Below are 25,166 nucleotides of genomic sequence, written 5' to 3'. Positions count from 1 at the left end.
TTATTTAAGCAGAGAATACCTTGTTTACAAAGGGCAAGTCCCAGGGTTTGAGTTAGAAGTAAAATCCATAACCCAGAGTACACTTCAGCACTGAAGTGAGTTTTTCATTCAGAAGCCTGAAGCCTAGACCAATAGCTTTAGGAGCTGTTTATTGAAAACCATATATCTGCAGCACAAGGTCTCTGTTAAAATTGAAATACTAGTTTTGGGATCCAGATGTAACAGCTGGAGACTAACGTTTGGGCCTTTAGATTGAACTAAGACAGTCCTAGCTACATTACAATAGTTTACATTGGCTAGATAGATTCATTTTGACCTACTTTCTCCAAATAGCTAACAGTTTTCTCACGCACTGACCTCTCCCGAGTTATGGTGGCTTTGGTGAAAATTTCCAAACAACCCTCTTTAATTCATCCATGATTGATGTTGCTTGTTGCCTGCTCCAGATGTAATCTGTTCATTGGCCTGCCCCTCTTCTTTGCTCCCAAACTTTTCCTCTGAAAACCACTCATTTCCTGCCAACTTACTGTTGTCTCAATTTTGCACCTACCCCTGGTTGAAACTTCAGCAGGAGCATGTGAATTGTACCTATTATTCTCAAAAACCTGGTCACTAGGAAAGTTATCAGGGTCATCAATCAGACAGGGTGTTCGCTGGCAAGAAAAACTGTAAAGTTAGCATTTAACAGGATTAAAACCAAAGCTCCTTATGCTCTTTTCTTCTGTATTGAATTAAAGTAATGTCATTTGGGTTAGAAGATGATTTCAGTGTTTGATGTCAACAAACAAAACGACTGTGTGTAGTTTATCTGTTTTATTTAGTTTGTTAAAAGATGGCATTTACTTCAGCCACAATCTTAACATGGTGTGCAATGTGCCTGCATCACGTTAATGTTTAAACATGAATGTTGCCGTGTACAAATATTTTATTACATGCCCACATCTTTCGGAGGATCAGATACTTGGATTGGCTACAAGACAGAAAGTTAAGGGGGGGAACTGCATGTCTACTTGTGGGGCCTAAAAGTTCTAAATTTCATCCTTCATGTTTTCAGGAATAGAATATGGGGTGGTGATAATAACTCCATTCCATGCTGCATGCTGTTTAAAGTTGTATTCATTAATTTATTTTTAAATCACATTCAAATGTTTTATAAGCTTATGAAAGCAACCTAAGGGCTGGATCGCATTTTTGCAGCATTGGGGAGTCATTAAGCCTCTGAAGTGAGGCAAATGTGCAAATTGGTAACATGTGGCTCTTCCTCATATTCACACTTGTAAAATTCAAAAGTCCATTTGGAGAAAATGTGCATCATGGGTTTTGCTAACGAGTCAGATCAGTTTGTTATCATTCCAAAACATAGTGTGTGACATTGAGGCTAATTTCATTGAAATCAATGAGACTTAACACCCATGCCACCTGTAGGTGTTTAACAGTATATATTTAAATGCACTGCCTCTTTTTCCTACAGAAGTATTTAGCTGCTCTGCATACTTTGCAGTATTGCAGCAAACCTGAAACATGGACATACGTAAGAAGTAGAAGGAAGAACAATGGGTCATTGTAAAGAAAATGAAAGTTTTGGTCTTCACAGCATCAGACATGTGTTCTTTTGCTGCTCTAAACGCAGCATTGCTGGCCTTTTTGTTTCTTTTACTCCAATGGCATCTGGACATCTGGAAATAGTACGACTTGTGGCAAGCATTAATAAAAATTCGAAAATGCCATTAAAGTAGCAGTGTGCCAGCAAAAAAATTAAGGAAAATTAGCTGAAACTAATCAAAAACACATAAACCTGAAATCGTAGATTGCCAATGGAAAATTCTGGGAACACACTTATTATGATAGACTAGGAATATGTATTTACACATTTGTGAATATTAGTCAAGCTGTATTATATTACTTAGAAATATATATATAAGGAGAACATTTGGATGAGAAAGGGGAGAAGATTGTTAAAAGGTTAGAGGAGGCAGGAAATGATTCATAATGCAGCACTGTGGAACCCAGAATCACTCCCATCGGCAAATGAAGTGCAGATTATAATGAAGGGATGATTTAAATGTAAAATGTTTCTGGAATACAACTGCTAATGCCACAGACATTAGATAGCTCTAGAAATCCAGTGAAATTCAATGAAACTGATCTGCTAAGATCTGAGATTGTGCAGTTCACTGTTTTGTAAGACAATGTAGGTGGGTGGCTTGAATGGCAGAGAAACCACTCCCATCTTGAAATATAACTAAACATCGCATTCAGTGCTCCAAGTGTTGTGGGGCTGGGGGGGAAATGCAGGAGTCCCTTAATGAAATCCACAAGCTCTACCTCCTGACTCTCCCCAATTCGAACCAAATCATGAAGTACTCCTCCCACAAATGTGAGTTGCTTTGTAAAAACTCTTGCGGAACACAAGGAAGAATATTCAGTGCGAAATCTCACACCCCGGCCCCGGTAACTCTGTTCTAGTCACCAGATGCTATGAACATTAGACAAGTGAGATAGATTGAAATGCTGAAATCAAAGAACCAAAGGGAAGCAGAATTGGCTGTGGATGCAGGAAATCCAGTGGGACGTCTGCACTAATCACCAAGCAGCGCAGGAATCTGCAATTCTGTAATGCTCTTGCTTTCAAGGACTACTTAATAACCCTGTTCAAGTGCCTGTCCCAGAAGACATTCTTTCCTTTGCAAGTAGTTCAGGCTTAATATCATTATGGGAAGATGGGGAAAGGCTCTTTGCTGAAGTAGTTTAACCAGTCCCCATCCCATTTGGTGCCAGATTCCCCCCCCTTTTTTTTCTTGGAGCAGGACCTGAGACAGCTGAGACCTTAAGAAACTCATGCCCTAACTAGACATTACAGGCATTGTGTAGCTGCTGCTGATTCTTGTCTGCCACATATTTCTTTCCTGTAGTGTCTAGCAAGAAATGCATGCACCACCATTCTATTCAGCATTTCTTCACTCCTTGCAAATGGAAGGCAATAATTAGGCAGGTATCGCCAAACTTTTTTAGGCCTGTCAATACATTTGGATTTTTGAGCAAGGGCTACCCTCAAGCCACTTCAATTCCATCTTCTCAGATCGGCTGCCCCATCAAAGACACGGAAAGGAAGACACCCATACGTACTTTGTTTTTCAAAGCCATCTGGGTAAAAGTTGGATCCAGTAGAACGAATCTGAGCATTGAAATGCAGAGATGAAAGAATAAATGGGAAAGAGGGTTACTCTTCCTTCTTCCACTCTTCGTTCTTTCCAAAAGAGAAGATAACCACTCTCACCATTTCATGTCATGACAAAGACATGGGGAAAGGACTCCAAGGTCTTATGAGAACTAGAGGGAGACCTCAAGAGCACCATCTGATCCACAGGTGCCATGCTGGCAACCACTGAATTAAGAGTGGAGAAATATTGTATGACGTCATGTCATTCAGCTCCTTTATGAGGCATAAGCAGGGAAATGCATGGGGTGGCATGGGTCAATGGTAGACAAGATAGCATCTGAAGGGGGATACAGCTGTTCAAGAATTAGTGGGATAGGCAGAATACTGATGTGACTGCTAATATTTGATAGTCTCTGTTTTGTTTTTAAATGATTTGTTATGTGGTATGGAGCAGGGGCTACTATATATTACATTATCACAGAGTTCTCTGGATTAACAGCCCTACGTTTTAGCATAATTTGGGAGTGTATACTTTGTAAGTGCATCCATGTCTGAATTTTACCTCCAATTTGTAGATATACAATGAAATGAGTCTGACAATCAATTAAGCTAAGAAATTTGGCTATCTTAAAAAGACTTCCAACACATGGTGCAGTTTACTGTACTATTTATATTTCAGTTATTGTGTTTACATCTTAATACATGCTTCAATTTGAGAAAGGTGGTCAAGAATTTTTAACAAATGAATAAGTTAGCCTTCATTTGCATTTGATGCCATTGATGCTACTTCACATGGGAGAACGTACTCAGCTACAGCTCCTAGTTGCTATTATGATCCAATTTACTATTATGGCATTAAAATTGTTATGAAATTTATCACTACAGCATTTACCTTGAGTCATGCATGCTTTGCTATTGGTGCAAGTTTAAGCAAGGTATGTGCCATCACTGTTTAATATAATTATTCTTGCTGTGCTTATGCCATGCGGCTGTTGTTAATTAACCTTTCTCGAGAGGAACAAGGCTGAACTGGGAGAAGACAGGCCTGAGGAAGTGTTATGAGTCAACACATGTAGCTGATCACAAAGGAGGTCACTGTGTTTTTCCTACTGATCCATAGAAGGTTTCCAAGTAAGATGGGTATATTTCCCTAAGACAGTTCATTCTGTGGGCAAAAGCTACAGTCACATGAAATGAATTATCCTTCTCCCCTTCTTCACCCTTGTTCAACTTTTGGCATATGTACCAGATGTCGTTCATTAGATCTGTCAACAAACGAACAACTGAACCTCAGATTTTCAACACATGTTGCAGTGAGAGAGTGCAGAGATGAAAGGCTGTTAAGTGACCCAGAGACTCTAGCACGAATATGACAGAGGCATATATATGCCTGGTATATATGGGGCAAGCCCTTTTGCATGGACTTGGTTTTCAGAGGCAGAGTGGGCATTAAACATGTAGGGAAGTCGGGGTATTTCAACACATGATTTCACTACATTAATACCCTCAGTTCGCTACATGATTAAATCTCATTTGAACAATTTTGGAGGCAAAATATAATGTATTTGCTAAACTGGTGGTGTTTCTCCTTTTTTAAAAACCTAGTGTCACGGTGAACTTAGTGGTAACCCTAGGGAAGGTGAAAATACATTTTTCTTTGTAAGGAAACATATTTTTTATCTGAGCTAGGGTTGCCACAGAACTGTCCTGGACACTGGCCTCTTAAAATGCAAACACAATGTTACAACCGTTCATCCATTTATCTAATAAATGTATATTACGTCTCCAAAATTGTTCAGGGTGGCTTACAACAAATAATAACAAGTATATTGAGATACTAAAATTTATTTAAATATGATTGTTATATTGAATAATTCTGGTTTCTAGCTTACATAGTCTTAGACGTTGCTACAAAACATGTTAAACATGATTTTCTTCCTTTACTACATCAACAGGAAGATGATGTCATTCATTTGGCCAGATACTGCCCATTGTGAAGAACTGACACTCCACACAGATAATGCCAACAGGAAATGACATTACATAATAAAAGGTCTTTTAAAGTTTTGGTACATTTTGCTACTGAATCAGCTCCACAATTTTTTTCCAAACAATAGCTTCTTCCATCCATATTCATAGGAATATTATATTTTGATTATCATGGATTATCACTTGGAAAAAAAACCAGAAACAAAGTTTGAATGCAACCACTCCTGTAAGACATATATTTTACTTTAACAATTTAAGGTCAAAACCTGCATTGCGAGATCATGGCTTCTTGTCAGCAAGGTTGCTTAATTAACACAGACAACCAGAGAGAAAAGTCTTCTTAATACACAGGCCAGGTGATCTGGGAAGCCAAGAGGGCCCCAGTTATGCTTGTATGACTGTTTGGTCCCCCACTTTGGGCAACTTATTGGACAGATCAATTGCTGTCCTTTCATTGCATGCCTGCTTGCCATGGACTTGCAGCTGCTGCCCTTAGAACATGGGTAGGCAAACTAAGGCCCCCAGGGGCCGGATCCAGCCCAATCACCTTCTAAATCCGGCCTGCGGACGGTCCAGGAATCAGCGTACTTTTACATGTGTCCTTTTATTTAAAATGCATCTCTGGGTTATTTGTGGGGCATAGGAATTCGTTCTTTTTTTTCTTCTCAGAATGCAGTCCGGCCCCCCACAAGGTCTGAGGGACAGTGGACTGGCCCCCTGCTGAAAAAGTTTTCTGACCCCTGCCTTAGAATCTGACCTTTTCCTTGTCTCGGACCATGGACCATGCTACTTGTCTGTGGCCTCTGATTGCTGCCTATGGAAATATACACAGGCTGCATTTGCATGCCAGTTCCCTCTGTCCCCTTCAACTAGCAACCAGTCGCACTGCAGCCTTAACACCAGACTGCTCTCCCTGTTTTGGACTCCCAAACACTCACAACACAAAAGCTTCAATTACTGTAGTTATTTTCCTTAATGAAGGAGTGATTAACATGTGACGCTTAAGATGCCGCTGGACTATAATTCACATAATCGCTGACAATTGGCCAAGGCTGATGGGAGTTGCCAGTCCAACAACATCCCAAGAGCCACAGAATCTCCTACCCTGCCTTTAAGGCCACCAGGACAATTTGGATGCCAAATGTGTGCCCACCTTCTCTAAGCATTCAAAAAAGGGGAAGTGAACTCCAGAAGACGGGCAAGGCCAACCTAAGAAAATGCGTTTAAATAATAAGCATTTCTGAATAACTGATGTCAGCCATATAGTGTACTGTACTTGCATGCTGTTACTGTATAGTTAGAGCTATGGTTTTCCCAGTATGATGTATGGAAGTGAGAGCTGGACCATAAAGAAGGCTGATCGCCGAAGAATTGATGCTTTTGAATTATGGTGCTGGAGGAGACTCTTGAGAGTCCCATGGACTGTGAGAAGATCAAACCTATCCATTCTGAAGGAAATCAGCCCTGAGTGCTCACTGGAAGGACAGATCCTGAAGCCGAGGCTCCAATACTTTGGCCACCTCATGAGAAGAGAAGACTCCCTGGAAAAGACCCTGATGCTGGGAAAGATGGAGGGCACAAGGAGAAGGGGACGACAGAGGACGAGATGGTTGGACAGTGTTCTTGAAGCTACCAGCATGAGTTTGACCAAACTGCGGGAGGCAGTGGAAGACAGAAGTGCCTGGCGTGCTCTGGTCCAGGGGGTCACGAAGAGTCGGACACGACTAAACAACAACAGCAGCCTCGGTGGCTCCGTGACTCATCATGACAACACGCAGCGCAGCCTCTGAAATGCGTTTTAAGCGGACCCGGCGCTTTGCAAGCCGTTTCGCCTCCAAGTGCTGCCAGGGAAGAAAGGCTCTTGTTCTCTGGATCTCTGGGAGGCTCGGCGCCATGCAGCTTCCTTCCCGTGCTCCCAGCTAGCTCTTCTCGGGACGCCTCCTTCCATCTGCCGCTGCGCTTTGAAGGCTTCTTCCGAAGCTCACCACACCGGCGAGGAAACAGCCCGGGCGTCGCGCCTGCGCCCCAGGAGCCGACCGGCTCGCGCGACGCACCACACCACCACCTACGGATGGGCGGAGCCAAGAGCTGGGATGCGGAAGGCCGCTTCCGCGCGCAAGCGCACAAAGGCGGCGCCTGGGGAAGGCGGATAAGGGCGAGTCGGAGGGGGTGGGGTGGGCGCATGCGCAGAAGACGTGGCAGTCTGCGTAGCAGGGACCGAGGAGCTGGGTCGGTCGGGCCAGAGGCCTCCGGTTGTCGGGATGGACGAGGATATTTTGACCACGCTGAAGATCCTCATCATCGGAGAGAGCGGCGTCGGCAAGTCTAGGTGAGGCTCCTGCCGGCTAGGCCTCGGCTGCGGCCTCGCCTTTCCTTCCTTGCCCCACCCCGAGTAGGCCTTGCCGGGCAGACGCCCCCCCAGCAGCCCCCCTCCGGCCTGAGGGCGTTTCCGCCCCCCTTGTCGCCGGGGAGGGGCAGGGGGCCAAGACCCCCCTCGCACTGCAACTGCCCCCCTTGCTTATTGGGGGCTGTTGCCTATGGACTTGGATGGGGTTTACTCCCGAGGAAGCCTTGGCCGGATTCAGGCCTTTACTCCCGAGGAGGAGGGAGGGGCGGGTGGCGGGGCTCCAGCTGGGCTGGACGCCACGCCCCCTGACTTGGGCCATTCGTCCCTGGGGGCGCCCCCTCCCCTGGCTGTGGCCAAAGCTCCCCCTCTGGCTTGTTGTCTCCGCAGATCAGGGCGACGCCTTCTGCATATGCACAGAGGCTCGGTTTCCTCCACACGCCGGCCTGCTGCTTGATTATTGGAGCCTTTTGGTTCTGGAACAACATCCCGGGGCTCAGCCCCTTACCTCGCAGCCATTGCATCTGGTTCTTGGGCAACCACGAGAAGGTTTCTTCGCCCCTTCTCTGAACTTTGCCTTTGCAACGTGTCTGGGGAGAGTAGGGCACTGTCAGGCTTGCTAGGTGAGGAGCCAACGGGTAGGATCACACGTCGGAGTAAGAGTTGGTAACCTGGGTTTATATTGGAGAAATCAGGATTCAAATGGTCTTTTTCCTCTCTCGTTAAAATGTTTATAGCCCTACCTGGCGCTCTTTGGCCTTGCTGTGAAATGTAGCTCGTTTATAAAACAGTAACTCAAAATGGCACAAAATGATAAGTAGATGCCACTTTTAAAATAAACAAACTGCAGTGTTAGGCAACAAATGCTTGAGGGAATATAACCAGGACTTGACCTGGTTCTGGAATCAGTTTAGAGTTGGTGCAAGGCATGCCTTTTGGAAGGTGAAAGGGCGTTTCACCATGGAGCATAGGGCCCTTCCCATGTTTCCACATAATGCACAGCAACTGAAATTGGAACAGCAGATGTTTGTGAAGAACAGACTAAAGTCTGTCCAGCAGGCGCTCCTTGTGAGTCCCACTTTTAGAGAGATACTCCAAGTACCTAGATATGAAGTCGTTTAAGGATCTGCATTCCCTCCCTAGTGGTGTTTGCTGTCATAAATAAATATTCTAGCCCCTTGTTCTAAAGAGCCTCCTTTGTCTATCTGTGTCTTGCTGAGCTTCTGTTCATATCTGGGCTCCTTCTCATTTCTCAATCACAATAACCTTTGCCTTGTCTACAGTGTCTCTCTCACAATTACTAGCTAGATTCCACATAATCCCTGTCCTACTATTGCTGGGTTGTGAAGTACAGCCCATTGTGCTGTGTCTGTGTCATAAATTGATCATCAATTTATTCATCATGTGAACTTGTACACTGTTTGGACATCCTTTAGGATACAAAGGAAAGTATGCAGAAGAAACAGCCTATATTGAAAGACTAATTCATGACCTTAAAACCACTTACATAACTTTTTCACATATATCATGTCTGTATAAATGACAGACATTTGTTTCTACCCATCAGTGTGGTGTTTGACTCCATGGCAGCACCATCAATAATGCTTCATGTTATTTGAAGCCAGTGTTCTTGTATATGTTAGACCAATATATTTAGTAACCAAGTCTGCTGTTTTGAATTTACAAAATTGAAGAGGCTAACAAATTTGTGGAGGATGTGTGTATAAAGTGCAGAGTCAGTGCCCCACCCCCTTGTACATGACTCTGTAAGATGTTGTAAGGACTCAGTGCTGGCAGCCAAGACTTTAGATTTCTTCTGGATTAGGTCATCTCCAAGTATGTGACCTCAGAAAGCTTCACTTTATTACAACAGGCTGCTTACCTGTAATCCGCTGTAAGGAGAGCTATCAACTTGTTTTTTGGTTCCAAACTAACAATTAAGCCTCTGGAATTCTTGCAGTAGTTTGATGCTGTGTTAGCTATACAGTTGAGATGCTTTCACAGACCTTTGGTTTCCAATAGGACTGCAGATGAAGGACTGGCAGGGGAGGAGGAGAGGGAAGAGTGGTGCATTTTTATGCGCACAGTCCAGTGTCATATACATGCTTTTGAGTGAACTGTTCTTGGTGAGAGAACTTGATACGCTAGTTATTTAGAAAGAGTGATACCTTCCAGAGACCTGAATTCTGCTACTGTTGGACCCTGGACATTTTCCATCAGCAGTGTAAAAGAGTTTCATGTTTAAGTAGAATTTCGGTAGGTGTGATAGACTTTAGCAGACTTTAGCAGACTTGTAGGTGTAACCTTGTGACCAGTGTTCAAAACTCCTATTGTTCTAGGTGCATCTTGTGACAGGGAATTTCATTGGTTCAAGCAGTTTCTGAGCTCTGGGTGCAGTACTGCGCCAAAGATTTCAGATTAAAACTGCAAAGTGGAAGGAAACGAGGACCCTTTTCTGCCTTCCCAATTCCAGCTACTTTCTAAATACTGGAGAAGAGACCCTCTTAAGAATATAAGGGGGGTGGGCAGGGGAAGGACTAGGCCATATGAAAAATGAACATATATTTCAATCATTTTCAGCTTTGTATTCTTGTTATTAAAAAAGTGTGCCTAGATATTCTGTTGTTGCACCCATAACATAGGTTTAAGGTGCCATTTAGCGCCTAGCTTTCATTGTTTCTAACACTGCTTGTCACTTATTTAGCATATTTTGTGTGTTGTGCTGTGTGTGTAAACACATACAATATAGTAATCCTTACAGCAGAACCGTGACCACATGGTGAACCTTTGGTCCTCCAGCCACCATGACTAGGGATGATGGGAGTTGCAGTTCAACAACATCTTGAAAGCCAGAGGTTCCCTAGCCCTAGAAGAGTGATTTGTCGTTCAGTTTTCAAACAGAGCCTTTCTTTGCAGCTAACTTCTAACCACTCAGTATTACATAGCACATTCACAAGTCCAATGGGTATCTCCTGATGTTGCTATCTCAACACTTTAACATTCTTCTACTGCTGTGCAGTATCAGCAGTGTAGATTTTGGCAAATTTCCTTTTTGGAATATGGCAGCCCTACCATACCCTAGTGAGTTCAAGAAGTCTAGAATGGAACTCTGTGGCACTGTCTTAGGCAGTCTTTCTCAATAGAGCTGCAAGTTTGCTTGCACAAGAGTTAATGTTAAAAGAGGATAAGCTTATTTTCTGGAGGAGGGAGAGTTGACTGTCCTAAAAAAAATTGAAATCTGGTAGGGGAGAGGGTGAATGTTCTGTTACAATCATGTTACTTGGCAACGCAAATCTGAGATCTGTTACAAATGTCTCTGGTTGGATAGTTATATCTCTGAAATATAATTATTGCAGTGCTCATTTTCTCCTCCTTTCTCCATCAAATGCCCTTCTCCTTTGTGCAGCCTTCTGTTACGGTTTACCGATGATACATTTGATCCAGAACTTGCAGCAACAATTGGTAAGTTTGTGATGCCTCTGTTATTTAGATCAAATTCAGACTATTTGATAGTAATGCTGTTAAAAGTGGAGACACTGCAATGGAGAAAGTTGATCCCTAATAAGGAAAAGCCGCAGCACTGGCACAAAAACCAGGCGACATTTGCTGTTAGAAATTTGCTTAAATTGGAAGTTTAGACACCTCTCACCCCGACCATGCCCCCATTGTAAAATGGAAACATAAGGAAGCTGACAGTGTAGTTTACTCACCTTTTTGTCAGCATTGCAGCTACGTCTGAATTTGATGACAGGTTAGATTCTGACAAGTCAGATTCTGCATATGCAGAACAAAATAGCTGCTAGTAATTTGAAAACTGCAAGGATCAAATATAGTGATATCAAATATTATAAATTGGCTGAACCTGTGAAACACTTCATAGTTAAGTCTGATTTTCACATAAGCCCTGAATGAGTGAGTGATGGTAGGAATTTGAAGTATGTCAAGTGGAGACACTACTTGGTTTGGAAGCCCACAAATAGTAAACGCACATGCTTTGCTATCTGCAACTTGTCTTAAAAACTTTTCAGGAGGAGTTGAACTTCTTAATCCTTCTCCTTGTCAAAATTGATACTGTTTTTCAAGCATTTAGCATTTTAAAGTGGGCATTTCTACAGAAACAATGTAATGGTCTCTGTTTTTTGTGTTCATGTATTCTGCATATGTTGCTAAGACTGTACAAAGATCATGGCTATATTTAGCATTTTGGTTTGTTTGGGAGAAGATGTTAATAGCTTTGAATTGTGAGGCCTACATAGTTCAGCAGTGATGAGGTCAAATAGATCAAAGGATAAAGCATGGAACTATAGCATTTGAAATTTACAAGGCGGGGCTGTTGGAGAGGATTCTGTAAGGGAGAAATATGACGCTGGTGGAATTTGTCATGATCAGCAGGAGTTGCCACAGCTGCCACATAAGATTTTGATGAGAAATAGCAGATTCAAATTTAATGAAAATCACATGTAAACAAGTAGAGAGCTTACATTTGTCTACAGGGGACTTTTTTACTCCAGAAGTGAACCTCTTTGTGAAAAAGAGCTCTTGAGTACATAAATTTGGTTGCAGAGCAGGCACAAACCTTCCTCATTCATTCTGGATGGTTGTCTTGACTGCAAGACAATATAACCATATAACACTGGTCCTAAAGCATCTACATTGACTCCCAGAGCACAGTTCAAAGTGTTGGTGCTGACCTTTAAAGCCCTAAATGGCCTTGGCCCTGTATACCTGAAAGAGCATCTCCATCCCCATTGTTCAGCCCAGACACTGAGATCCAGCCCCGAAGGCCTTCTGGCAGTTCCCTCATTGTGAGAAGCGAGGTTACAGGGAACCAGACAGAGGGCCTTCTCAGTAGTGGCACTTGCCCTGTAGAGCACCCTCCCATCAGATGTTAAGGAGATAAATAATTATACAACTTTTAGAAGACAGCTGAAGATAGGGAAGTTTTTAATGTTTGTGGTTTTATTTTTTTATCTATTGGAAGCTTTCCAGAGTGGCTGGGGCAAACCAGTCAGTTGGGCGGAGTACAAATAATAAAATTATTACCACCACCACAGTTATCATTATTAGATGCTGCTGAAGCTGATTGTCCCTTCCTTGAGTTGTGTGATGACATTATGGGCCCTCTTACATTTCTATCTCAAAACAAATAGCAAAATGAACAGAGGTATATCTATCATTCTTTTTCTGCCTCTGTTTTGTGAATGACTTCTGCCAGCCAAGCAATGCAGAGATGGGTAGTTTATTATGGAAGTCACCATAGATACATTTTCTGGGCAGCTAATTACAGCATTTGTTACACAAACGTTACTTCGGTATTGGAACCAGTTTTATATGATGTAGGGTTCATGAAAATGTACACTTGCTTTCTTGACTGTGTTGCATGTGGCAAATTAACGCGAGATTCAGTTTTCCTATGTGAAATTGATGTTTATATAGAAGTTATGACCTTGTGTAAAATGGGTCGCTTGGTTCTCTGCAGTAGTTTGCCTTCAACATTTAATGTTCTTTGTGTTGGTTTGCTTTTGAGCTTTATTTAATAGCAAAACATAGAGCTAATTAAAACTTGCTGCTTTTTTCACCTATATCTTGCCACATGTTGCAAACTTGCAGTTCATCTGAAAGCATAACAAGTCATAAACACACGGAATATTTGTCTATCTCCAAATTATTGTGCTAGAATATTAGGTGCAGATAGAATAATGATTCAGAAAGAGTCAGAATTATTATGATTCCTATCATCCCTGAATATTAGCCATGCTGGCTGGGGCTGATGAGAGTTGTAGCCCACAATATCTGGTATGTTTTCTGTTTTAACTTCTGTCCTTTTGGAGAGAGCATTAAGTATTCTTCTCTTGTAGGTGTTGACTTCAAAGTGAAAACAATATCTGTTGACGGAAACAAGGCTAAACTAGCAATTTGGGTAAGTCCTAATAACGCATGTGAACCTTGCATTATTTAATGATGTATGGATTGATTGATTGATTGATTGACTGACTGATTGACTGATTAATTGATGTTAATCAGATGTTGCTTTTCCACAATGGGCCATTGCCAAAGTGGCTTACAGCAAAACAATATTGATACCTGAATACTTTTTCTAGTGTTATCAAAGCCAGTCCTGGCAAGCAACAGTGTACCTTTTGTGTTGAGCAACTGGTCAGTAGACTACAGTTCAATAAAACATTGCTGTGGTGAAAGTGAATCTGCATATTGAAAACTTCTGCAGGGTTCAGGTGCTTCAGCAAGGAAGTTCCCCACAGGGTAGGGCTGGGCGATTTAGTGATGCATCGTACAAAATAGGTTTGAAGTGCACATTGTAGTAACGGTTTCATAATATTTGACATGGCAAATCGCAGTGTGTCCATATGCTTTGTAAAAAATTGTGATGTGGGAAAAACCATGAAGCCGGTCATCGCTTCTCTCATGATTCCTGCTACCCTTGTTGCTCTGTACTATAAAATAAGAATTGTAACAATATGTTAAAGGTAAGTGAAAATGTATCAGTTAGCTAAGTAGTTGCAGTTGCTAAGACAATTGCCCCATCGCCTCCAAATAGTTACATCCTTATTTCAGACATTGTGGTATATCGGGATATCACAATGTTTAGCTGGTGATATATGTTGTGATATATGTTGAATTTGATCAGCCCTGCCATGGGGGGAACTAGCACACATGCACAAATCAAGCAGCTTTGAACTCCCCATCAATCAGCTGATGCAGGGGAAGTTCAAACCTACTTAACAGTTGCAGGACCAAGGTACATCTCAACCCAACTCAAATTTTAAGAAAAGTATATGCAATAAAATAAATATCAGTATATAATCAACATTTATTAATCAGTTATTTATTAATCATTTCAATCATTGTGACTCTTAGAAGTAAAATAAGGAAGTTAAAAGTAGTGAAACAATACTATTCTTTTTATCTTCTCAAATGAGATGATTGGGCTTTTGAATATTGGGCTGTAAGTTTGTGGATTTGAGCCTTAAGTCACAGCATTGTTTGACATTCAGCCTGTTTATTTGTTCAGAAGAGCACAAACATGGCTGAACCCAGCTTTAGCCATGCATGATGTTGGAAATACCAGCAGCAGAGGTTCCTTATTGGCAAGGGAAGTGCACAGTGTACATGCTCCTGTGGCTCATAGTTCCTATTAATTTTTTTTTTTGTACTGTGCCTCATAAAATTCTTTCCTACCCCAGGCCCTTTTTAACCCCCTTTCATTCCTTTAGTCTTTATTTGCCCTCTGCACAGTTTTACTGCCCTCAGGAGGATCAATATTGACCACCTTGGGAAACCCTGCTATAGAAGAAGAAATGGCTAGATAAGGTCTCTAGCACATGGAAGGAGGAACTTTGTGCATATTTGTTTGTAATGGGCAAATAGAATTGTATGTCTATTGCCATAGGCTTTCACATAGTAAAGACCTGCTGTACTCTGCACATGATACCTTTGTAGAATCCAGGAAGTGTATCCTGTTAAGCTTTGGCATGAAAAGGTTTGCAGTCTTGAAGATGCAAATCAGAAAGTTCTTTCTAGGTGAAAATACAAAATATCAGGATGCATGCTGCCTGTTGTGGGAGTTTCAGGAAAAATCTGTTTAACTATGTCAAATCAGTTCTCAAAATTGTCTGAATTTTTTAGGACACTGCAGGTCAGGAACGGTTCAGAACGTTAACACCCAGCTATTACAGAGGAGCACAGGGTGTTATATTAGGTAAGCATGCAGCTGGTTACTGCTTATCTGTACATTTTCTGGTATAGGGCATGATACTGAAACTCTTTGCCTCACTGTAATTTTACCATTACACAGGCAAATGGGTGGCAAGTTAGAAATAAGAACTGTGGGAATTGCTGGAGGGTGGAGTTCTGTAGGTAGCTCTTGCTGTTTCTCTTCCTTCTCTGTCTGCAGGCTTTATATTACTGGGTGAAGAAGCTGCAGGTGGTTGGGTTTTTTTTTCAGATTGAGTGCAGGGTGATGTTTTTCTCCAGCCACTGTGCTCCAGTTCCCCTCCCCAGCTGCTTTTCTCCCAGGGGACAAGATACAGGCTCTTGAATTTCTCCCTGTGTGTGCTCACATGTAAAGCAAGTGTGGAAGGAATTTTGAGCAGGCACATGACTGACAGGCTCAGGGTTACACATCCTCGAACTGCTATCTGCTCAATCTGATGACACAGGCATCTGCTTCACTTAATAAGAGAGGGGAGAAAGGGAAGCTACAGTGCATTTCTGGGCAGAGTTAGCTCTTTCATAGAAAAAGAAAGGGACATTCCTCCAGGTAATCCTTGAGGTGCTTGCTTGGGAACCATCTCCAACTTGCTGTAGTAGTACATTTTAATAGGTTCCTCCATCTTCACTTCATTATCTACCCCAGGGGTGAGCAGACTTCAAGCATTGTGTTTTAATAGTACCCTGAGATCCACCAACTGGAGCCAGATTCAAAAGAAGACATGTCTATAATTAAACAATTCTGAGCCCATGAAGTTGTGTTGAGTACCAGAACTGAATGGAGCTTGCACCCCATCCACACAAAATCCCCTCCCCTCAATCAACATAATTTAGGGGGGGGGGGAGTAATTTTTTTGCCAATATACCTCAAATCACAGAGAAAGCTTTTGTGCCTCCCTGATCTACCAAAGGTTCACGAACTTACAGCTACTGAAACCTTTTGTAAACAATATTGCAATTGTGTTGGTTTTTCAATGAGGAATAATGCAGTTAGGTTCTCAGTGAGATAGCTACCTGGATTGGAGGCCGGAGCCATCCAGTCAGACTTCTTTGTCTAAATACATTACCTGGGCTGAGTCTCTTATAAGAGATTAAGCAGATGTCTAGTTGTCAGCAGCCACTTAGCTTTGATCAGTCAACGGCTGGCAATTCAGAGGAGTCTCAACCTTGCAAAATGGACTTCTGGTTCTATTGTTTATTGTTATTAATAAAAATATTTGTATACAACAAATTCATGTAAAATGCCAAGGTGTTGTACAACAACATATACAATAAAATACCATAAAACAATAGAAAATAATCATTAAGAAGACTAGGCAATAAAAAAAAAGTTTGAATAACTACATAGGCCTGTTGGCATAAAAAGGTCTTCAGGTGACAGCTGAAAGTCAGTAGCAAGGATTACAGTGGCTGATTGCAGAAGAGGACTCAGAGGTAATAAGGGAAGAGCCACAGTTCAATAAGTCATTTACTGGTATCATGGCTCTGTCTAGTTTCTAAACTTTGTTGTCATAACTAAATTCAAGGCTGGCCATCTCATTAGGCAAGCCCCTTCCCTGAGGTGGCATGGGATAGGTGGAGGATTGGTCCCACCTGCAGATCAGGCTTTCTCCAGAGCCCTTTCTCGGTGCTATGGTGGGGTGGGTGGGTAGGTAGGTGAGTGAGTTTTGCAGTGCTGCAACTAATTTGGCAAGAGAAAGGGTTATAAATTTGAAGGTGAAATGTTTGTTTCGTTCTTAACCTTGAAATACATGCATCACTGACTGCTATTAATTCTTGATTTCAGTTTATGATGTCACAAGAAGAGACACTTTTGCTAAACTAGACAACTGGCTAACTGAACTAGAAACATACTGCACAAGAAATGATATAGTTAAAATGTTAGTAGGAAACAAAATCGATAAGGTGAGTAGCCCTGAAATATATTTCCCCCCTGTGATTCATAAGCTTTTTTTTATAAGTGTCTGACAGTTCTGCTTGTTGTAGGAAAACAGAGAAGTTGACAGAAATGAGGGTCTCAAGTTTGCCCGAAAACATTCCATGTTGTTCATAGGTAAGTCCTTAAAAAGGAATGCAAAGTGTGGTGGAATGTTCTGTTTAGCTGCAATTTTTGTACGACAAGAAATAATGGCTAGGGTTGTGGTGGTGCATGTTTTGGAGAATTAAGCTGTATTTTACAACAGCAGGATTAATGTAAGCTAAGTAAAGTTGTGGAACTAAATTCGCAAAGTATATGCCACTGTGTTGTTACTTTATGTAGGCTATGAAATATGACAGCTGTACAGCTGTTGTCACATTGGTTCTTGTTTGGATGCCATGAGTACCATCCACCAGGGTCTGTTTATGTCCTTTTATTTCAATGAATTGCGCAGAGGAATATCTCGTGGGTCCCATTAATGGGCAAAGGTGGTGAAATGGTTGCAGTTGCCTTGATTTAAATACTGTTACATTACCTTCTGCGGGGACGTGGGTGGCGCTGTGGTTTAAACCACTGAGCCTAGGGCTTGCCGATTGGAAGGTCAGCGGTTCAAATCCCCGCGACGGGGTGAGCTCCTGTTGCTCAGTCCCAGATTCTTCCAACCTAGCAGTTCAAAAGCATGCCAGTGCAAGTAGATAAATAGGTACCACTCCGGCGGGAAGGTAAACGGTGTTTCTGTGCACCGCTCTGGTTCGCCAGAAGCAGCTTGGTCATGCTGGCCACATGACCCGGAAGCTGTACGCCAGCTCCCTTGGCCAGTAAAGCGAGATGAGTGCCGCAGTCCCAGAGTCGTCTGCAACTGCACCTAACGGTCAGGGGTCCCTTTACCTTTGCACCTTTACATTACCTTCTAGCTTGATTTCAAGAGTCTCCCATTTCATGCACCTCTTTTGCTAAGAGAGGTAAAGATAAATCTGCTTCTCTCTCTGCATCCCTCTTCCCTGAGGATGCAGTTTCAAAGAGGAAGGTGCCAGATTCTGCCAGTAGCTCCTGTGGGGGTTTTGGTGTGCTTTTCAGCAGAACAGGTATTGCTGCTGCTGCTGTCTCCTCCAGGCACTGACATCCTCCTTTCTTCTGACATGACTTCAGTTAGCAATCTGTCTCTCCCTGAGAAGGCCTGAGACCATGTTTGTTCACTTACAGCTTGACACAGTGTGTTCGTGTGTACCGTTTGATGAAATCTTCATGAAACACAAATCTTGGGGATGAGAAACTCAATATTCTTTACTTACTGTGATGCAAAAGCCTTTTTCCAAACTATCAGTTTCACTAAGCTAAGTCTTCAAGAATTTTGCACCTACATTGGTGTGCAAATGACAGAGCCATGGTGCTGCCTGCTTAATGGTGCACCCATGGAAGAGGAAGTTGGGACAACACACAGTGACACATGTCTAACATTTCATCTCTTCTTCCCCCCCGCAGAGGCAAGTGCAAAAACATGTGATGGTGTACAGTGTGCCTTTGAGGAGCTTGTTGAGAAAATCATACAGACTCCAGGACTGTGGGAAAGTGAGAGCCAAAACAGAGGTGTAAAGTTGTCAAACAATGAAGAGGGCTATCGAGGCGGCTGCGGTGGCTACTGTTCTGTGTTATAAACTCCGGAAGATTTATTCTTTGGTGTATTTAAATGGATAGTGGTGTCCTCTGTACATAAATTTACATCTGCTATTTTAGGGACCTTGCGGTTTGCACATATTTGTGTATCACGGCAGTGAACATTTTTCTAGGAAAATGTGCTCTGCAGCTTTTCCAGTTGAGAAGTGTTATGGTTAGCATGCCTAATTTGAAACGTATAGGTTCTTTTTATATGTAGCATAAGAACTTGTTGCAGGAACAAATACACTCAAATTTCATAATTATCATGGAATTACTTTGGGGAAATATTTCAAACACATGTTGGCTTCATTCTGTTTAACTCGGGTCTTTAACTCAACTATGGCACTGTTTGAGGCACACAAATCTCAAATGGTACAAGTCGATACATGTAAAATTTGCACAATTTTATTGGCAAAGGCCTTTTCTTACCAGTTTAACAGCATGGATATACAATCTCTTTTTAGCTTTAAGCAACACTTTTTCTAGCTTGTAACTAATCCCAGTTAAAATCTGTGATCTTGAAAGGTGCAAATTACTTTTGGCGGGGGTTGGGTGAAAAGAGGAGATTTTAAATTTTTTCACTTCAGTGAATACTATGATTGTCTAATTGGATTTTTTTTTTAATCCTGAATGTGTGTGCGCGTGGCACTCTTGCACCATGGCATTTATGATGTAGTGTGCTATGGACCTGCAGGAGAATTTTTTTCTTTAGGTTACAGGCTTAATGGAGTCTCATTGTGAATCACTTTGCCAAGCTTTGAATGCTTGTTTCTAAATGTTAGCAATGTAATTTAATTTCAGTAACTCAAAACTGTTGCTCATATGTAATTTGAATGGTCTGAACCAGATGACTGCTCAACTTGTGGCTGTTGGTTCTGAAGCTTAAATAATGTTTAAAAGCTCTGTCTTCTGGGTGTGTATGTGTAAGGCATGTGCTATTTCATTGGAATTTGCTGTAACAAACAGCCAATGAATTGCTCGTTTAAGAGAACTTGTATAGACTAATAAATTTTTTTCACAGTATTCACTTTTTTGTAACATCTTCCTCATGTACAGGTGAATTTTGTAAGACACAATTGAAGATCTCTTGGACTATTGATCCTGTAATAGACAACACTAATGACTTAAAATACTGTGGGGTACTGATATTTCGCAGTATGAGCTACTGTGCAATTTCCTGTAAATATATACAGTAAACTGAAATACCTTTATAATGTTGCTTTTTTGTACACTTATGGGCTGCACACCATCTGGTCTTTCACCAAGTATATCAGCTGTTGTCACTTAAATACATTTTACTTAAACCTTTAATTTCGACTTTCTATACTCGTTGGGAAACTATTAGAGTTTTGAAGTTCTATAGCCAAACATTGTAAGTAAATGTTCACACTCCTTAGGCTAAATGAACAGTTTTCAGATGTATGCCGCCATTTTAATATATGGCACATTTGCTGAACTGCATATTGCCCAGTGTAAAGATTGCAAAATGCCTCTTGAATAGATGGGAGAGAATCATATATTATTGCAGAGAGGTGTGTTCCTAACTACAGAATAAAGATTGAAAAGCATCTGCCATCTTTTTATCATAGGATATGTGCTTAAGTTTTGTGTGGTGTCTTGTTCTCCGTATTCCTGTTCTTCAATAACCAAAGGAACCTTTGCATTTCACTTGGGATGGAGGCTGAACTGATTAACTGAACCAGTTGTTGTATTTGCAAAGATAAGAGGAGTGGTCAGTGCACATCTTTTTTTGGAGGCCATGCTGTAACATGAAACTTGCAAGCACCCAAAAGTGCCTCATTTTGAATTTCTTCTAGCTTTTCCCAAAGTTAAACTTTTTTTGATCCCCATGTTTTACTAAGGCAACGTGGAACAGAAACAAGGTGCCAAGATTTGACTTTTCCATATCAAAGCAAGTGCTAGGCAAGTAATAGTTGGGTCACAAATTTTCAGCTTGTATCACACAGCTTATCCCTTTGTGGATATGTTTTGGTATTGCACTTACTGCAATGGCTTTTCCAGTTGATGAAACTGGATCAAGTAGCAGCTGCATCAGTTGTTTACTTTTGGCACTTATCCAATTCTCTCAACCATTCCTCATAAGGCTTAGTTTTCAGACTCTTGATCATATTGTCACCTCTCACACATTCCAGCCTTTCAGTATCTTTCTAAATTGTGCCCAGAACCAGACACAGTACTCCAGGTGTTGCTAAGGCAGAATAGAGTGGTACTATTACTTTCCTTGTTTGGGACATGCTACTTCGGTTGATGTAGCCTAGAATAGCATTTACCGTATTTTTTGCTCTATAAGACTCACTTTTTCCCTCCTAAAAAGTAAAGGGAAATGTGTGTGTGTCTTATGGAGCGAATGCAGGCTGCACATCTATCCCAGAAGCCAGAACAGCAAGAGGGATTGCTGCTTTCACTGCGCAGCGATCCCTCTTGCTGTTCTGGCTTCTGAGATTCAGAATATTTTTTTTCTTGTTTTCCTCCTCCAAAAACTAGGTGCGTCTTGTGGTCTGGTGCGTCTTATAGAGTGAAAAATACAGTATTTTTTGTTGTTGTTGTTGTTGCAGCACCACGCTCTTGACTCATGTTAAGCTTGTGGTCTACTGAGACCCCTCAATCTTCTTCACATGTACTACTGGTAAGCCAGGTGTTTCCCATTTGCACAGCTGGTTCTTCCTGTCTTAAGTGCAGAACCTTACTTTTTTTCCCTATTGAAATTCATGTTAGTTTGGGCCTAGTACTCCAATCTGTTAAGGTCATCTTGAAGCCTGATTCTGTCTTGTGATATTAGCTACCCCTCCCAGTTTGGTGTTACTTGCAAATTTAATGGGCATTGCCTCAACTCCTCCATCCAAGTCATTTATAAAGAGATTGAACTACAATAGCCCCAGGACAGAACCCTGGGACACCCCACTTGCCCCCCTTTTCCCCAGGATGATGAGGAACCATTAGTGAGCACTCTTGGGGTTTGGTCAACCAGCTACAAATCCATCTAACCATTACCTCATCCAGCCCAGATTGTACCAGCTTCTCTGCAAGAATACCATTGGGGACTTTGTCAAAAACATTACTGAAATCCTGATATACTATGTTCATAGCATCTCCCTGATCCAGCAAGCTTGTAACTCTCAAAAAAGATTCATCTGACACGGTTTGTTTTTGAGAAACCTATGCTGGGTCTTAGTAATCATAGCGTGCTTTCTAAGTGCTCACAGATTGACCGTTTATTTGTTCTAGGGCCTTTCCTGTTATTGATGTCAAGCTGACCAGTCAATAGTTACCTGGGCAATCTTTTTTTGGTGGACAATAGTCTGAAAAAAATCATTTTCTGCAGGCATCTTGTAGGATGTGTGCTCAGTTTATGAGAAGCTGTCAAGCAGCTGGTTGTTGCCCTGCCAAACAGAGTGCTCTAGAAAACATCCCATAATCCTTTTTCTGTAGTGTAGGAACTCAGTGGCCTGAAGCGCTGTGTAAAAAGGACTCCCTTTAAGGCAGACAAATTGGAAATGCTGAGCTATATTGCATTGTGCTCTCCCGAGAGAAAGACTATGGAGACCTACAAGTCAGTCACATAAATATGTTCAAGCTTTTTGGGTTTTAGTTTTGTTGCCAGAGTTCAAAAGTTCATAATTCATCAACAGTTATTGTAGCTTGCTCTCTTCTGTTGGAGCAGAAACTACCAATCGATATGAAAATACATTAGGGGAAAACATAACTTGGCCCCACACGGAAATGCATTTAGAGGAAAACAGGCAACTCTTAATTTCTCTGGCAGATGTGGAGTTGAATTACTAGATCTTTTAAAAAGAAAACACCACACACATTTATTTTAAATTCTAATTTGAAGAGGACTTCCACTTATTTTGTGCCATTTTTATCTTTCATCTGACAGGAAAATCTGCCCTCCTAATTTGAACAACTTCCCTTCCCCTCAAGATTATAGTCTTGTCAACACTATATAGTTGAAACCACATTAGAATGGTTGCTAAAAATACATTATCAGCCACATGTAAGTAATTAGCATTAGTGCAATGCTTAGCATGGTTGGTGAAAGGTTCCATGCCTAAGTTGAAATAGTAGGAAAAAGTGATGAGAGCAGGAACTGCTCAGCTGCCCAGACCTCTCCAGCCACCTGAGGCTCAAGATACAGCACTGTTAATGGTGGCGTTCACAATCTTGGCAAAGGTGCATGTGTGCATCATGCAAATCTATTGCATAATATTTACAAGCAATGAGCACTGGGTTTTCCTCTTTTGATTTACAGTTATTTTGCAATTTCCCTCCTTAAAAAATTAACTAGCATTTAGTACAGCATGAAAAGGTTGGGTTTGTTTTTGGCATATCTGTATTTGGGAAGAAAAGAGCTGTTTGGTGGGCAATTCCTACACCCCATCAAGAGCCCTGTTTCCCCAGGATGGTAGCGGTGGCTTCTTCAGCCCACCAGTCTATTTGGGGCTGGAGCTTTCCCTGCCCTTATTTTTCCCCTCCAATGCATTCCAACAAGACCTAGTCTCCCTAGGAATGTATAGGGATAATGATGGATGACAGCCCGCAAAGCTGGTGAGGAGGGAAAGCTTTCCAAGGAGCCTTTTGCCCTCCCCACAATGTCCTTGGCAGGGGTGTGCTTTCCCCCCTTTACCAACCATTTGGGGGGTTACTGTCCATTTTCTCCCCCCCCCGCCACCAATTAAGCCCCTGTGCATTGTATTGAAATACATTGGAATAAAAAAGAACTCACACTTGCATTCAAGTTGCCTGGGCAGCCCCACGTGGCTTTGAGAGGCTGTGATAGGACTCTCTCATCCCAGCCTCACAATGCAGCGTGAGGTTGCCAGGGCTGTGTAAGAAGCAAAATCCAGCCCCCAAAACTGTGCCTGGGGCGACTGCCCCTCTGCCCCCCCCCCACGACACCACTGAACCCGGGACCTTTTCTGTGGTAGGAGTATGGTCCTCCATTGAACTATGACTCATTTCTAGGAAGCAGCGGGGGCAAGACAGAATTGCAGCTGCAGAACTCATTGCGTGCTACGCCAGAAATGAACTGATCCATTGTCAGGGTTTATTTTTACGATCGTGTGGCAACTGCCCTTTTCAGCCTGCTTGTACTAATATCCATCTGCGGTGCCCTAAGCTGAGGCCTCTGCGCATGCTGGTGCCACATGCAGAACTTTGCACAAATGAGCCGCTTGCACATCACCCACTGCCACTTGAGAAGTTACTCATTTCATGCAGCAACATGCAGAAAGATGATCAGGAGTCCTGCTATTTATCTAGGCATTTCTATGTTGCACAGCCAACTGGGTCCTCTGTGCAGTTTGAAACTTGAAATCCACAAAATGCAAATGCAATCAACCATACTCAAAACAATAATATGCCTTCTAGATCATTATCTGCAGAAACTGTAGAGACTTCCACTGGTGCTCTTTTCTCATTTGCTGCGGAACAAAAACCGGCGAGGTGATTGGAGGCCCAACAAGGTTTTTCAGGTACAGTAAGCCTATTCATAGACTGACATGGGGAGTGTCCATCTTCTCACATAGCACTTCATGAGACACAGGATTTTGATCACGGTACCTGGATTAATTAGCTGACTGACATCAGGCTATTTGTGCTATCTGTGACTGTTTCTTGCTAATGCTTCCCTGCCCCACTACAGGTATTAATAAATACTCTCAGTAACTCTAAGTAAATAATCTCCAATCTGCTACAAAGAAGTGTGCCTATTTAACATCCATTTAAGCTCTACCGATCACGATTGTAATTTTTGCCGGTCAGTTCCTACCATACAATGTTCTCCTTTATATACCTGCCAACTGAGCTTTTACTGCATTCATCTGACAAAGTAGACCTGAATCCAGGAACACTTTTTTGGGGGGGAAAGGGAGGGAATCGAACTAGATTTATGCACATTTGAAATTGTATTCCAGTCCTGAATAGAATGTGACAGAAAGACCCTTCTGCTGTTAAAATGCCCTAGAAGACAACAAGGGGCAGATCCATATGCTTGGCAGGCTCTTCCAGATGTCCTCTTTGTGAGGAGCTTAGATGATGCTGTGTCAAAGCACTTGCCAGTGCCTTGTCCTGTCATTTTCCTCATCGCGAGGAGTCTGGTCATTTGAGGAGGCAGGTTTCTTGTTCAAGAGCTCTCAATACCACCTATAAGTAAGTGCACAACCTGAATTTGCAGGCATGCGATGGAATCTCACCTGAAAACAGCGATGGTCTGGAAGTGCCCTGACTTGGTCTGTCTTTAGCTTCGTGTTCTAGCTTCAACTCTACATTGGCTGAAAGCTAGCCTGGACATTGTGGAGAGCTGAGCAGGGCTGGTATTTTATAGCCCCCCACTATTATTCACGGGCATT

The 25,166-nt window shown here is 42.1% G+C and overlaps 1 protein-coding gene across 1 annotated transcript; it reads left to right on the top strand.

The window, feature by feature from the left end:
- Nucleotides 1–7,318: 7,318 nt before the first annotated feature.
- On the top strand, nt 7,319–19,998 carry RAB18 (RAB18, member RAS oncogene family). The gene is made up of 7 exons (XM_081834575.1): nt 7,319–7,478; nt 10,900–10,955; nt 13,352–13,413; nt 15,138–15,210; nt 17,008–17,126; nt 17,208–17,274; nt 18,622–19,998. Exons 1-7 carry the CDS (start codon nt 7,411–7,413, stop codon nt 18,792–18,794), a joined length of 618 nt encoding a protein of 205 aa, XP_081690701.1. The 5' UTR covers nt 7,319–7,410; the 3' UTR covers nt 18,795–19,998.
- Nucleotides 19,999–25,166: the final 5,168 nt, after the last annotated feature.

This window comes from Podarcis erhardii (genome assembly GCF_964252035.2).
Source record: "Podarcis erhardii genome assembly, chromosome: 12".
Classification (NCBI taxonomy): Eukaryota; Metazoa; Chordata; class Lepidosauria; order Squamata; family Lacertidae; genus Podarcis; species Podarcis erhardii.
Note: the sequence above shows the minus strand (reverse complement) of the source record. Positions and strands in the feature narration are given on the sequence as shown.